General features: G+C 40.1%; 1 protein-coding gene across 1 annotated transcript in view; it reads left to right on the top strand.

Annotated features, from left to right (window-relative positions):
* The window catches only part of VPS35L (VPS35 endosomal protein sorting factor like), a gene marked incomplete in the record, with an annotated part of 3,288,436 nt that overhangs the window by 1,567,578 nt on the left and 1,706,516 nt on the right, over window positions 1-14,342 (top strand). The window contains 1 exon segment of the mRNA XM_044089753.1: window positions 1,802-1,887. Within this exon segment, the coding sequence (XP_043945688.1) occupies window positions 1,802-1,887 (86 nt within the window).

The following is a 14,342-nucleotide window of genomic DNA, read 5'->3' as shown; positions in this document are numbered from 1 at the left end:
CACCTGGTCACTGGTCCAGACCAAGGCCTCACTTCCCCTGGGTTTTCTTTCAGGGTCATCATTTGAGTCTTTTGGCCTGTTTTAGAATGACTCACCATGGCCTGTGGCTCAACATTTAGATATCGAGCAAATGTCTCAAGCCTTGTTCAAGTCTGAGCCACAACTGCAGGACTGCATCCCCAAGGAATATGACTTAGTATCTGCAGCAAGCCCTGTACAAACCTCTGTGCTTCCATGTACCAACTATTGCAGGCACACACCAGTTCCAAGTCAGGCAGCTGCCATTAAGAATCCATCACATTCATAATGCATGACATCATACCCAGCACTTAGATGGACTGTGAAGATTCCCTCTGTCTGTCATCTTTAGAGCTATAAGATTATATTTCATTTTCATTTGTTATAGGACAGAAAAAGAGAATAAGTCTTTGCGCTGTAGCTGCTCTTTGGATAACCCTTCTTTTTGGGTGAGACCTTGAGCTCATGACATCCAGTGTAGGTTGATCTTAGGCACCTTTCTCTTCATTGTGATCATGTCTGAAAGTTGAATATAAAGGGGGAAAATATGGAAGAAGCCTCAGTCATTTGAACCTTCACCAGTGGAGCCAGTTATTAATGATGCTTATGGCACCCTGTATCTTCCCTTGTACGTTGACTGATACTGCTGTCCTTCTTATGTTACAGTGGCAGTCATAAACTGCAGTGACCTGTGCAGTTGCCTGAGTCTGAATTTTGTCCTAACATTTAGAGATGGGCACCATACCCCCCCCCCCCCGGCTGATATCACCTTACCTAGATATCTTTATATACTGGCATGCTAGGTAGAATTTATTTTCACCATTTTCTGTGTTCATTTTATATCATTTTTGTCCATGTATTTTCTTACCATTAACCCTTTCTTTGTTCTGACATTACACTGTCTTGGGGGGGGGCTGTCATCCAGGCAGATGTAAGGGTGCTTTGTGCTCTCACCAGCATTCTGGCAGTGAGAGATGTTTTAATTTTATGACCTAATCCCACCTGTGTTGGTGATGTGACCATTTGTTTCACTGTAAGGGCTGCCTGTACTTCCTTATCTGTGCATGCCCACAGTCCCACATAGACTGGGAGGGATTCATGTCAGCATGGGCGGGCATACCCATGGTATCCTAGTACTGGCTCCACACTGCATGGAGGGCTTCCACTTTCCAAACAAGGCCCCGTCTTCAGAGTTACATTGTAAGCTGTGCGGGAAACACCAACCCTCACTATCAAGATGGGCATGCCCTTCTCCCTTCCTGTACCATCTGAGCTACAAGTTTAACTTGGGTAACCAGGGCTCTAGTCAAGGCTTTATCTCTCTGTGCTACCATTTCTTGTTCCTGTCCCTGCCCCCCTCCAAAAAAAAAACTCCTCCCTTTGGTTAAAGAATAGCTTATTATTGCTTTCAGCCTTTGAGTTCAAATTAAGTTCATATAGTTGCAAAATGTGTTTTTCAGTCTAGATAGTTCTTTAATGACTTGACCAATGTTTGAAGTCTGCTTAGTACCTCTTTCTTTTGTGGTACAGAGTGTATTAATTTTGTGATTCCACAATTTTGTAATTTGTGTGTATGCATTCAGGAATGCAGAAGAGCAGCTGTCGTAGAACACAGTAGTAGTAGTAGCCAAAGCAGACTTAGCTGGATCATTGATGACGTATTTGTCAAGTAGTATAGTGTGTGATGTTCTATATCATAGAAAGAGATGATATGCCAATAACATGAAAAAATGTACAAAATTACTCAGTTGCACTCATATGCACCCTTACTTATTTTCCCTAGGAAAAGTTCTTGCCTTTCCTGGATATGTTCCAGAAGGAAAGTGTCAGAGTGGAGGTCTGCAAATGCATTATGGAAGCTTTTATTAAGTAAGTGGAAACTATTCATACTTGTTGTGTAGTGGTTGTGATGATGTGAGGTAGTGCCAGCTCTGCCAGAGAGAGTAGGGCAGTGCATGTGTAACATATGTCTTTACAGCTAGCTGGAGTTTTGTAAAGAATTACATGCCATTTGTATATCAAACTAATTTGTGCAGATGCTTGTGTTAAAAATGTATTTCTAAAGTTGCTCATGTTAAAAATGTATCAATGCTGGGTTCTGCTGGACAAAACAGAAATATGCATTTATATCAGACTGTACTGTTGTAACTGAGGAAATGTATATATGTTAACAGAGGATGCTGGAAGCATACCTCTCAACCTGGAAATATCAAAAATCTGGACAAAGGCCCATGAAAATAGGTACAAATCTGTACACTGATTAACAAAATTTGCATACATAATTATGCAACTCCGCCCACTCCAGTGGAATTGTGGGATATTGCCGTTTAAACGTAAAGTGAAGAACAGAACCAAAATATGGCCCCAGCCGGGCCCAGACCCTGTAGTAAATGGTAACCATTTTTTTTCTAAATGTGTAGCAATGATTTTCACTGGAAAGGGAGAAGATGAACGTAAGGATTTTGTTTTTGGTGACCCACTTGGGTTTTGTGGTAAAAGTAGGGCATTTAATGGTATGGTAGGCAACATTCTAATTCTTAGCAAAAGAATATTTAGTTTGCTAGGACCTCCAAAAGTCATTCTCCATGGCCTACTGATCAGTGGCATAGCTAGAGTTTGTGCTGCCCAGGCCCCAGGGCTGTCAGAGTTTTCTACACTTCCCCCATCACAAAACCATGGTTGAATGGGCTCCCCCCATACACAGCCCTCCCCCCGCAGCCATTCCAATGCCCCATTACATGACTATTTCGCCCCATTTACCATAAACACTGGAATGTGCATACTGCTTTACTTTTACAATGATTTGATTTCATTTAAAACTTTTATTTACATTTTATAACACAAACACTAACAGACATCTGCTAAATAAATCAATACAGTCTCACAATGACAAATGAAAATGGACGTAGCATTAAAACTTCTCTGCCCTTGAAACTCATTCATTGAAACAGCACTGAAACTCATATTCAAAGAAAATGAAAATGCATCTGGCCAGTAGAAGACAAAGATTATCTTTGGGCTGTTTTCAAATTATAGACTCCTTGCACATGAAAGCAAAACATACATGTGTTCTTTGATGCACCTTCACGATTGTATTAAATTATATTCCTTGCTCCTTGCATAATACAGCACACTTGTTAGAATACGCTTTAAATTTGTTTTGAACATTTTTCCAGTAAGCAGTGGAACGAAATGCGTAAACCAATAATGACAAAACTGCCCATTTCAGAACATTTCCATCATAAAAGCCTTACAAACTCCCACAATCCACCATTATTAGTAAATATGCACAATATCTGCAGAAGTAAAAGTCATCTAAATAATTACACATTAGAGAGATCAGTAAGTAATGAAGAGTTTGCTGCTAGCAATTAGCAAACAACTTTATATATCATTGTTTCATCTAAAAATAAAGTCCCTGTTGCCCTTGAGGAATAAATTGCCTATGTTGCATTAAAAATGATAAGCTATTAATATTGCAATAGGGAATGGATGGCAAACTGATAACAGGTTCATAGTTACTAGGTATCTCCATTCTCCACCAAAAAGGACATTCTTAGGACTACAGCATCTACAACCCCTTTAAATGTACACAGTGCTGTATCAGCAATCTAGCTACATACTGTGGGAGTAGAAGCCACAGCCTTCTGCATTAAAAGCAAGTATTCTACCTGTTGTGCTACTAACACAAGCAGACTTTATATAAGCAGCGCTAAACGTGTCCCCCTGAAAAACTATGCAGCACAAGACATCCAAAAGCCAACATTTATTGGGGGGGGGGGGCAAAGACCCAAAATTAGGGATACATTTTAAACATTGCTTGTATAATCCTAGAAAAGTTGCTAGAATAAAGTGTTGTGTTACCATGCACTTCCTGAAAGATAGGATGACTAAAACATAAATGGCTATCATTATTTAGTGAATTCAGTTCTCACATTTGCCACAAACCACAAATTTTAAGAGGAACAGACCACAAGTATAAGCCATCTGCAGTAAGCAATAATACCACAAATCAATTGACTTTTGCAGTAAGCAATACCACACCTAAAGAATTAGAAGCTTAACAGAAAAAACAATACACTAATGCAAAAAGCAATTGACTTCTGCAGTAAGCAATACCACACAAGGCAATTGACTTCTGCACTGCAGTAAGCAATACCACACATAAGCTTCTGATTTTTTTTTTAACAGAAAAAGCAATACACTTCTGCAGACTGCAGTTTCTTAATTAGAAGCTTACTAGAAAAGCAATACACTCCTGCAGGCTGCTGTAACTTTTTCCTATTCCAGCTTAAAGGAAAAGCAATACACTTCTGCAGACTGGAGTTTCTCAATTAGAAATTAAGCTTAATAGAACGGAAAAGCAATGCACTTCTATCTCCAGCAGACTGCCGTTCTCGCAGATAAGAACTGCTTAACCAGAAAAAAGCAATACACTTTCGGCTGCTGCACCACCAGAATTAGTAGAGTGTATATGTCTTTTCTTAAACTCCATGCCACCCGCACACCCATTACTGTAACAAGCATTGCATTTTTTCTTTTTTGCTTTGGTGAAACTTGAAGTCTAAACAAAAGATCAAATTAAATCTAAAGAACAGTTAAAATAAGCTAACAGACAAGCAAGCATAATGACTGTACTGACGTCCTGTGACCCGGCTTTCGACTAGCCCCATTTGCAGTCATCCTCACTGACCTAAAATAAATGGATATTTGTATTGCTTTTCATGCAGAATGTATACTTACACTAAGTAGTCTCCTTATCTTTTAATGCCATAGTTGTGGATAAAGTGCTTTTTAACCTGTTACTAACTGCTTTTTGCTTCTCTGTCCACTTTTTTCTTCCTCCAGCTTCTTGCCCTGAGTCTTTCCCCCTGTGTCCTTGCCTGGGTGGATATCGGACCTAACTTGAACTATACTCCCATTGCCAAAGAAATTCTCTCTGCTGCCTCACTTCATTGAAGAAATATTTACCCAAGAGACTCTAAAAGAACTTAAAGTACGTTCATCTGCTAAGCTAGAACTACTGTACTCTTGCTCTCCTGGCAGCAGCAGTATACTCCCTGTCAGGATTGCCAACAGCCTACCCACTCAACTCCTCTCCACTATCTTCCATACCTACATTGCTCTTTGTTCCATTGCTCCCTTCTCCCTCTACCCCACCAGCCCAGTTTTCCCTGGTAAGACATTGCATTCCTGTACTGTCTACTAGAGTACATCCCTTCTCCACTGATTTTGAGCTTAGAACTTTAAAGTACAACTCTCCTTGTGCTAAGGACAAGAAGTAAACCTGAAAACTCTCTCCTTGTCTCACAATTTCCACATCTCTGTCCCTCACTCTTCACCTATTACCTTCAGCCCACTGCTCACACCTTGTCCAGACCCTCTCCTCTTACCTTGTATTACTTACACTTAATAATACTGTTCCTCTGATAGTCTCTCGCTCCTCTTCTGCTTTTGGGCTCTACCTGCTCCGTTCGCCCTGCGGGCTCACTCCGCTCCCCTACCCTGCCCCCAATTCCCACCCGCCCCCAGCACGTCTACATTTATCCCTCTAACAGACACTCCCACTCCCATTCTACTCCTATCAGTATTCATACCTCCTACCACACCTTCCTTTTTTCCCGCCAAAACCAACTGACACTCTACTCCCCACTTTCAACTTGTTAACCAATCCTACTCCTTTCCCTCTTCCTGACCACACCCCTCTTTAACTAATACTACTCTCCTACACTTCTAACATAACTTTTACTTCCTCTATACATAACTACCTGCTATTTACCGTACAACACCATTCCATTACTGTCTACTGTTACTCTTCTACAACATGCCTCCTAAATACTCCTACATCTCCCTTCCACTACTACTTCTCCTCTCCTTATCCTATCTCCACCATCTCTCCCAGCCCACTACTTCCTTCACCCTCCAATCCTTTCACATAACTAATCACCACAACTCACCCCCATTACAATCATACTCTCTTATTTCCCCCTACTTATACCCCTCAGACAACCTCCTTCTTTATCGTTACAAACTTATCTCCCATCACACAATTTCCATTCCCATAACCACTAGTAAAATCCACTATCTCACAACTAACCCCAATCTCACCACACTGTTATCTATTCACTTAAACTGTTATATATCACACCTGACTAGTACTCTCATATCAGGTGACATCCATCCCAACCCAGGCCCTGCCACTATAACCACCACAACTAAATCCTTATTATTCACTTCCTTAAACCCGCAAAGCATCGTTAACAAAGTCCCAAACCTTCATGCTTGGCTTACACATAATAAACCTGACATCTTGACTATTTCTGAAACTTGGCTAAAAGCTCATATTAAGGACTCGGAAATATCTCCCCCTAACTACTCCATCATAAGAAAGGATAGACCTCTCAGAAAGGGCGGAGGAGTAGCACTTATATATTCCTCCTCCCTAGTAGTTTCTCCCTACAACAAACCTATCCCACATTTTAACAATGCTGAACTACTCCTCACTCTTCTACAAATCAATAATTACAAACACATATGTATAGCTTCCCTGTATATCCCCCCAGGGGATAACATCTCTACACTTGAACTTATACTCTCTTGGCTATCCAGTAACATTAGCAATGAAACCATAATCCTTGGAGATGTAAACATTAACTGGGCCTCTATCCAGGCTCCTGCAAACACCAACAATATCAACCTCTACAATTTCTCACAACTAATCAACTTGCCCACCTACCCAGCCAATAACCCCTCAAATGGGAGTATATTGGATTGGATTCTAGTCTCTCATCCCCACTATTTCACCAACAGTGGTATCCTTCCTGACCCACTAGGTGACCACCTACCCACCTTTACCCACCGATCTCCCACTATCCTTCAACAAACCCACAACATCATTACTATCCGTGACCAAAAAAACTTCAACCCAATAACCTTTTCTAACTCACTTAAAGCAGTAAATTGGACCTGTCTAAAAACACTACCTCTAGACAATGCTGTCTCATACTTTAACTCAACATTCTTAAAAGTACTTGACTCCCAAGCTCCACTACGGACCAAGAGAATAAAAGCTAAATCAGCCCCTTGGCTATCTAAAACTACTCTTTCTACCATGAGGCAAAGAGATAAAGCTTGGGCACGCTTCCAAAAACATAAGGCAACCCCACTCCTTAACGAATACAAAATGCTTCGCAATAAAGTTAAGAAACATATCTCCTGTGATAGACGAGACTATTACTCTACACTCCAAAACCATAACAAAAACAACCCTCAAAAATTCTGGAAAGGAATCTCCTCTCTCCTCCACTCCAGCAAACCAGATACTCCCACCCCAGACCCAAATGCTTCAGACATAGACTTAGCCACCCAATTCAATTCCTTCTTCATTGACTCTATTTCTAAACTTACCTCCTCTTTCTCTATCTCCTCCCCAACACCTAACACCCCTTCACCTACCCCCATTATCTCTCCATCCACTCCTTACTCACCACCCACTAATCCCACTATCCCCTATCCTACACAAATTTCACCCTCATCTTTACCACCCCAGAACTCAACACTCCCTGACTGCACTCTCTTCACTTTAAATCCCATTCCTACTGCTACCATTAAGAAATTCCTTCAGAAATTGAAACCATGTACCAATGCTCCTGATAATATCCCATCTTACTTTCTCAGTATTGCTGCTGAAAGCCTTGCCTATCCCATTAGCATCGTAATTAATCGCTCCCTACAAGAAGGCACAATTCCCCAAATTTGGAAACAAGCATTTATCATACCATTACACAAAGGTGGTAACAATAACAACATTAATAACTTCCGCCCCATAGCCATCCTGTCCCCCATTTCAAAAATTCTCGAAAAATGTGTACAACTCCAACTCCTTCCTCATCTCCTAGACAACAAACTTATCACCCCCACACAACACAGTTTCAGACCTAATCACAGCACCATGACTGCCCTTCTCTCCTTTCTTGAAATCGTCAACAAAGCCCGTGACTCAGGTCAAATTGTTTCTACCATACTCCTCGATCTTTCAAAAGCCTTCGACACTATCTCTCACAGTCTGCTCCTAACAAAACTCTCCAAACTCTACCTCTCTACCTCCTCTTTGAACTGGTTCTCTAGCTATCTATCAAACAGAAATCAAGCTGTTAAATGGAAAAAAGCAACTTCCTCTTACCTAACTACCCCTACTGGAGTTCCACAAGGCTCCATACTGGGTCCTCTACTCTTCAATATCTTTATTAATGACTTCTACAAATCTATCCCCCTCTCAAGCATCATCCAATATGCTGATGATTCTACTATCATCTGCTCTGCCTCTTCTATCCCCACACTACAAAAACTTACTCAAGATGCCTTCTCTTTGACAGAGAAATGGATGCTAAACAATCATCTAGCTCTCAATGCCACTAAGACCAAATTAATGTTATTTACTCCCTCTAAACTCACTCCCCCCAACATTAACTCATTCTTAGTTACCAGTCAAAATAACTTACCTCTCGAAATAGTGTCAGACACCAAACTACTCGGGGTCCAGATCGACAACAAACTAAAATTTAATTCCCACCTACAAAAAAACATCAAAAAAACACATCAAAAACTTGGCATGCTGTATAGGCAAAATGCTTATCTTACATCCACCACTAAAACCACTCTAGCTACTTCCTTTCTTATCCCCTCCCTCCTCTATGGTGCCCCTCTACTTACAAATCTTCAGTCCTCATTAAAAAAACAGCTCTCCTCATGCTATAACAAAATTGCTAAATTCGCCACCTCTCATAGGTCTTCCACTCACCACTGTATCTCCCTCCATAAACTAAAATGGCTAGAACTTCCCAACTATCTCACTTACACTCAACTAACTCTAGCCCACAAACTGATTCTAAACCCCTCCAACTGTCCCTCCCTTTCTTCTGCCCTTAAAATGCACCTACCAAACAGAGTTCTAAGGTCTAATAATCAAAATCTACTAGAAGTTCACAAACCCACTCATCCCCCAGGCAAAAACCTTCTTTCCTTCAGCCTCGCTCGCCTCTGGAACTCTCTACCACCTAACATCCGCATTACCACTAACCACTCTACCTTCAAGAAATCTCTTTTCTCACACCTAGCATCTCTATGGGAGTGCTCATGCACCCACCCCTCATAATCATACTCTACTATATAACCAACTCTACTATATGCCCTTTCTTACCATAACCTACTGTTTTCATCTTCTATGTTTGCTCATTAATCTGCTTTTATGTTTGTGTTTGTTGCTTCTATAGCATGTACCAAGGCTGTTACTATCAATTTTAACGAACATTTATATTTTGCTTATGTTCTTTTACTATGATGTACCTAGAAACTATTGTCAATGTTAATGTAGATTTATTTCTGTTTTGGAGCTTTTCTCCCCAGGACTCCATTGAAAACAGGTTCTTCGAGGCCCAATGGACTATCCTGGTAAACCAACTGCAATAAATAAAAATAAATAAATAAAATTGCCATTCTTTCTCGTACATAAGAACTTCAACTGTCTGCCACCTTTGCCTGTTTCTCATTTCAGCTTACCAGGACTTCAAACAGAAGTAAAACAGAAATACATAACGTCTGCACGCAGAATGCCATGCCGTTTCCTTTTCAGCTTGTTTCTCTTGGCTCTCGCACACACATAAGGCAAAGAAAATATTAAGCCTTACATCTTGTTTTACTCTGGACTGACTCAAAATAAAATACACAACACTTCTGCCATTCTCGCACATAAAAACTGTATGCTGCATGATTAGCCTGTTTCTTATTTCAGCTTGCCAGGACTTAAAACAGAAAAAAAAACACAAATGCATAACGGAATATACATTCTGAGTCACATTCTGCAGAATGAAAAGCTTAAAAGCAATACCTACACGTCTACACGCAGACTGCCATGCCGTTTCCTTTTCAGCTTGTTTCTCATAGCTCTCGCACACACATAAGGCAAAGGCAATATATGTTAAGCCTTATGATCTTGTTTTACCCTGACTCTGGACAAGAAGAAGGAAGAAAAAGATAAAGCTAATGTCGCTTTGCTGCACTCACTAGTGCTTGAATAAAACACGTGGTGCATTGGCGCCTTCAGAGCAAGTTAAATTAAAAGAAGTACAACACACTACGAATGAAAGCCTCATTGGCTGTGCATTCTGACAATCAGGTTGTCTGCCTGCCTTTTGACAGTGACGTCAGGAGCAAATTCTAAAAAAAAAAAACCCCAGCGACCGCCGAAATTCGGAAATTAAAGGAGCCACTCGTAAATTCGTGGCACCCCAATATTCTGTCCTCAAACTCGGTATTTACCGAGAAATTCGGTACGATTGAGAGGTCTGGCTGGAAGGGGTTAAGCTCAGCCCAGCTTACCTTAAGTAAAATAGCTTGAAATTAAATTACTTGGTTTAGGCCATAAAGATTTATCTCACAAGCCTGAATGCAGCCAGAGACGCAATATATGTTCTGGGATCTTACTCTTATTGTCCATTAGTGATGAACTAATTGCAATCCTGGAGTGCCAGAGAATGTCTGGTTAGTCTCTACAAGAAGCATGAATGAAAATATTGGAATTGTTTTACAGTCTCCAGATTCCATAGCAAAGCTTTAGGTGTGTATTTTGACACAGCTATGCTAGATTCTTGTTCAGCTTCTAGTCAGGGGGTAGTGTGGGAATCACAGAATCAGGTGACCAGATGTAATGTTATTCTATAGCCAGCACTGAAATTATTTTAGATATTAGTGAGAGATGTGATAGTGACACTCAGCACTCTGTTCTTGGGAACCTGACAACAAAAAACACTCATCCACTTCATCTTGCCTTGCTATAGTAAGTGGCCAGAGAATTGTAATTCTTCATCAGTTAGGAAAATAGTGAGATTAGGAGTATAGTTTTCTGCATCTGTATGAGTCTTTCCATCTGTGTTATTTTTTTATATTTCCTATGAATTGAAACATGGGTTTTTATTGTAAATAGATATTCAGTATTTTCATGTTTTCTATTTTATTATTTATTATTAAATATATCTGTACCTTTCGTTGTGGCTGGTCTTTTAGAAAATATTTTTACCTTTGAGAAAATTGCATTTATTTGGTGACACTGTGGGTTTCATGCTCCTGAAAATTTTACAAACATTACCATTTGTATAATATTAATGTTACCAAGAGTAATTGGGTACCCTGGTAAGAGCCTCAAAGTAGCTGTCTGATGGCAGTGAATCTATCTTATAAACTGGACAGAGGGGGGCATAGCTGGTAAATCTGTCCCAGCCTTTCCTGTGTGTGTGTGTGTGTGTGTGTGTGTGTGTGTGTGTGTGTGTGTGTGTGTGAAAATCAAGTCTTAAAGAGTGTGTGTCAGATACTTGGAACAGGGACACAGAACACTGGTTTCAGCAGAGAGGAAGGTGGAGTCTTATTTGGGGCCTGGAGAGGAAAACCCAGCACCAAGACTGTGTGTGCTGCCTGTGTGCTCTAAAGGGAAACTGTGCTTGGTGCAGAGAGCTGCATCTAAAAATACTGTGTGCATCTATTTTTGTTCCAGATGAACTTTCCCCACCACTGTCAGTGGTGAGGATTGAGGCTCTTTGATTACTGACTCGGGGGGGGGGGGGGGGGACACCACAGAGGTTACTGATTTACCAGCTTCAAGAAGTTAGTGTTATAACAGATTTTTGGGTTACCAGCTGCAAGTCGTAGGCTTCTTAGTAAACTTGTACCTTGTACAAAACAAAAAATGCTACTTAGAAATAAAATCTTATGGCGTACTACCAAAAACCATGAGATCACATCAAGTTCAGACAGTTAAGAAATGACACAAAGAAATCAATACTGTTAGATAAAAGAAAGTACTACATACAACTCCAAAATACCCAGCAAAGTAAACCCCAAAAATTTTGGGCAGGTATAAATACTCTCTTACACCCAGGTCGTACTGTCACCCCCCCCCCCACACACACACCTGTAGGTGCAGACCAGGACAATCCAAAGGAAGTAGCAAGAACCTTTAACACCTTCTTCACTGAAACCATTCAGTCTCTTGCCAACCAACTATCTCCCAACAGCTCACCTCTAACATCCCATAATACTACCTTACCTCCCCCATTTCATCTCAAACCCATCTCTACATCCCTTATCCGTACCCTTCTGCAAAAACTCAAACCTACCACCATTGCTGCCGATCTCCTTCCTGCTCAATATCTACAGAAAGCAGCAGATGCAGTAGCCTACCCAGTTTCCATTCTGATTAACAGAACAATCTCTGAAGGTGCAATTCCTATCACATGGAAGATTGCACATATTATCCCCCTTCATAAGGGTGGAAACTCTAGGGATCTATCCAATTACAGACCTATTGCCATACTTTCTCCTTTGGCCAAAATCATGGAGAAATGCATTCATATGCAACTGTTAAAACACCTTATAGATAACAACTTGCTAGCTAGCTGCCAACACGGTTTCAGGCCATTTCACAGTACTACTACTGCCCTTTTATCCTTCTTCAACTATATAAATAAAAATCGCAATAACAACACTCTATCCTCAGCCCTCTTTATTGATCTCTCCAAAGCCTTCGACATGGTTAACCACAAACTTCTCATTAACACACTGAAAAACCTGTCCCTTGATACTCTTTCTATACAATGGTTTGAATCCTACTTAAGCAATAGGCAACAAGCAGTCATGTGGGGGAACAACCTATCTCCCCATCTCACTAGGTGTCCCCCAAGGTTCTATACTTGGACCACTTCTATTCTCTGTCTTCATCAATGACCTGTACACTGTTATTCCTCAGGCCTCCTTAATACAATATGCTGATGACTCCACATTAATCTGCACAGCCCCAAATCCAGCAGACCTGCAATCTCTTACCCAAAAAGTGTTTAACACAGTTGAGGATTGGCTACAACATCAGTGTCTTATCCTAAATCCTAAAAACAAACTTCTACTTTTACTCCCACCCATAGACACACACCTCTAAACTTTACTGTCACTTCTAACAACGGAACTATCATATCCCTGACTCTAACACAAAACTCCTAGGGGTACTAATTGACAATAACCTTAACTTTGAAGCCCACATAAACAATACCATAAAACAGTTAACAAAAACTAGGCTCACTATATAGAATCAAATCCTTTCTTACCCCACTAGCAAGATCTACTATTGCCCAGACCCACTTAATCTCTACCCTCCTCTATGCCTCCCCTATATATACTAACCTCTCAAAAACCAATATGAACAAACTAGTAGTCTCCTACAACAATATTGCAAGATTTGCAACTGGCTCTACATTTAGGACCCACCACTGTATTAATTATAAAAATCTTGGTTGGCTAGAGTTACCTAACCTACTTCTACTTAATCAATTAATATTTGCCTATAAAATCCTGTATCAGCCTAGTAACACACCAATTCTTACCAACCTTATCATCCCCTACAGTAACCTTAATACCCTGCGCTCAGCTACTAAAATGCTAGTACTAACACACAAAGCCAACAACAAGGCAGGGGACTCTCTATTCTCTAACACCGTTGGTAAATCCTGGAACTCTCTTCCCAGTGACCTAACCTCACTACCATCACTTACACAATTCAAAATCAGGCTTAAATCCTACCTTAAAACACATTGGCTATGCACCTGTCTTAACCCAGACTAACATCTCTTGTCTTCTCACTAAATTTCTAAATCTTAATGTCTGCATAATCTACCTGCATACTGGAATCCAGAAGCTTAACTTGTCTTTCAACTAATTTGGACTCTCTCTTATATCTTAATATCTCTCTTTGTCACTCTAGTATCTTATGTTAACACACCTCTTTCTAGTGTGTTCCTGTACTGTACATTTTACTTATTTTTTACCCAACTACTTATTTCAATATGTTTTTTTTTGCATAAAATAGCTTAATTGTATATAGTACTTCTATTTGTTAAACTTTGAATTTATTTACTGTTTTTATTTGATTAACGTCAAACATTGTTTTGTACTCTCGAGGAGCTTTTCTCCCCGGGCCTCTGCTGAAAATGGATATGTATCCAGCTGGACTAGCCCGGTCAACAAATGTAAAATAAATAAATAAAATAATACTGTATGTTTTCAGAGCATGAAATACTAATTCAGGTTAGCACTAAGAAAAAAAAAAGGCAAAATTTTGACAGTTTCGATATGTAATGGAAGTATTTTATGGTGGATTATTATATTTAAAAAATACAATCTCAACATGAGAAGTTATGAATTATATTATCGAATATTTTGGGTTTACTCTGGATAGCAAGTTTGCTGTAAAGGTTGATCTGATGTTGTCCATGTCACTGTTCTTT

The sequence above is a fragment of the Protopterus annectens genome, chromosome 12.part0 (genome assembly GCF_019279795.1).
Source record: "Protopterus annectens isolate FY-2018-M chromosome 12.part0, PAN1.0, whole genome shotgun sequence".
In the NCBI taxonomy this organism is placed as follows: domain Eukaryota; kingdom Metazoa; phylum Chordata; order Ceratodontiformes; family Protopteridae; genus Protopterus; species Protopterus annectens.
The sequence above is the reverse complement of the archived record's forward strand: the minus strand, read 5'-3'. Positions and strand labels throughout refer to the sequence as shown.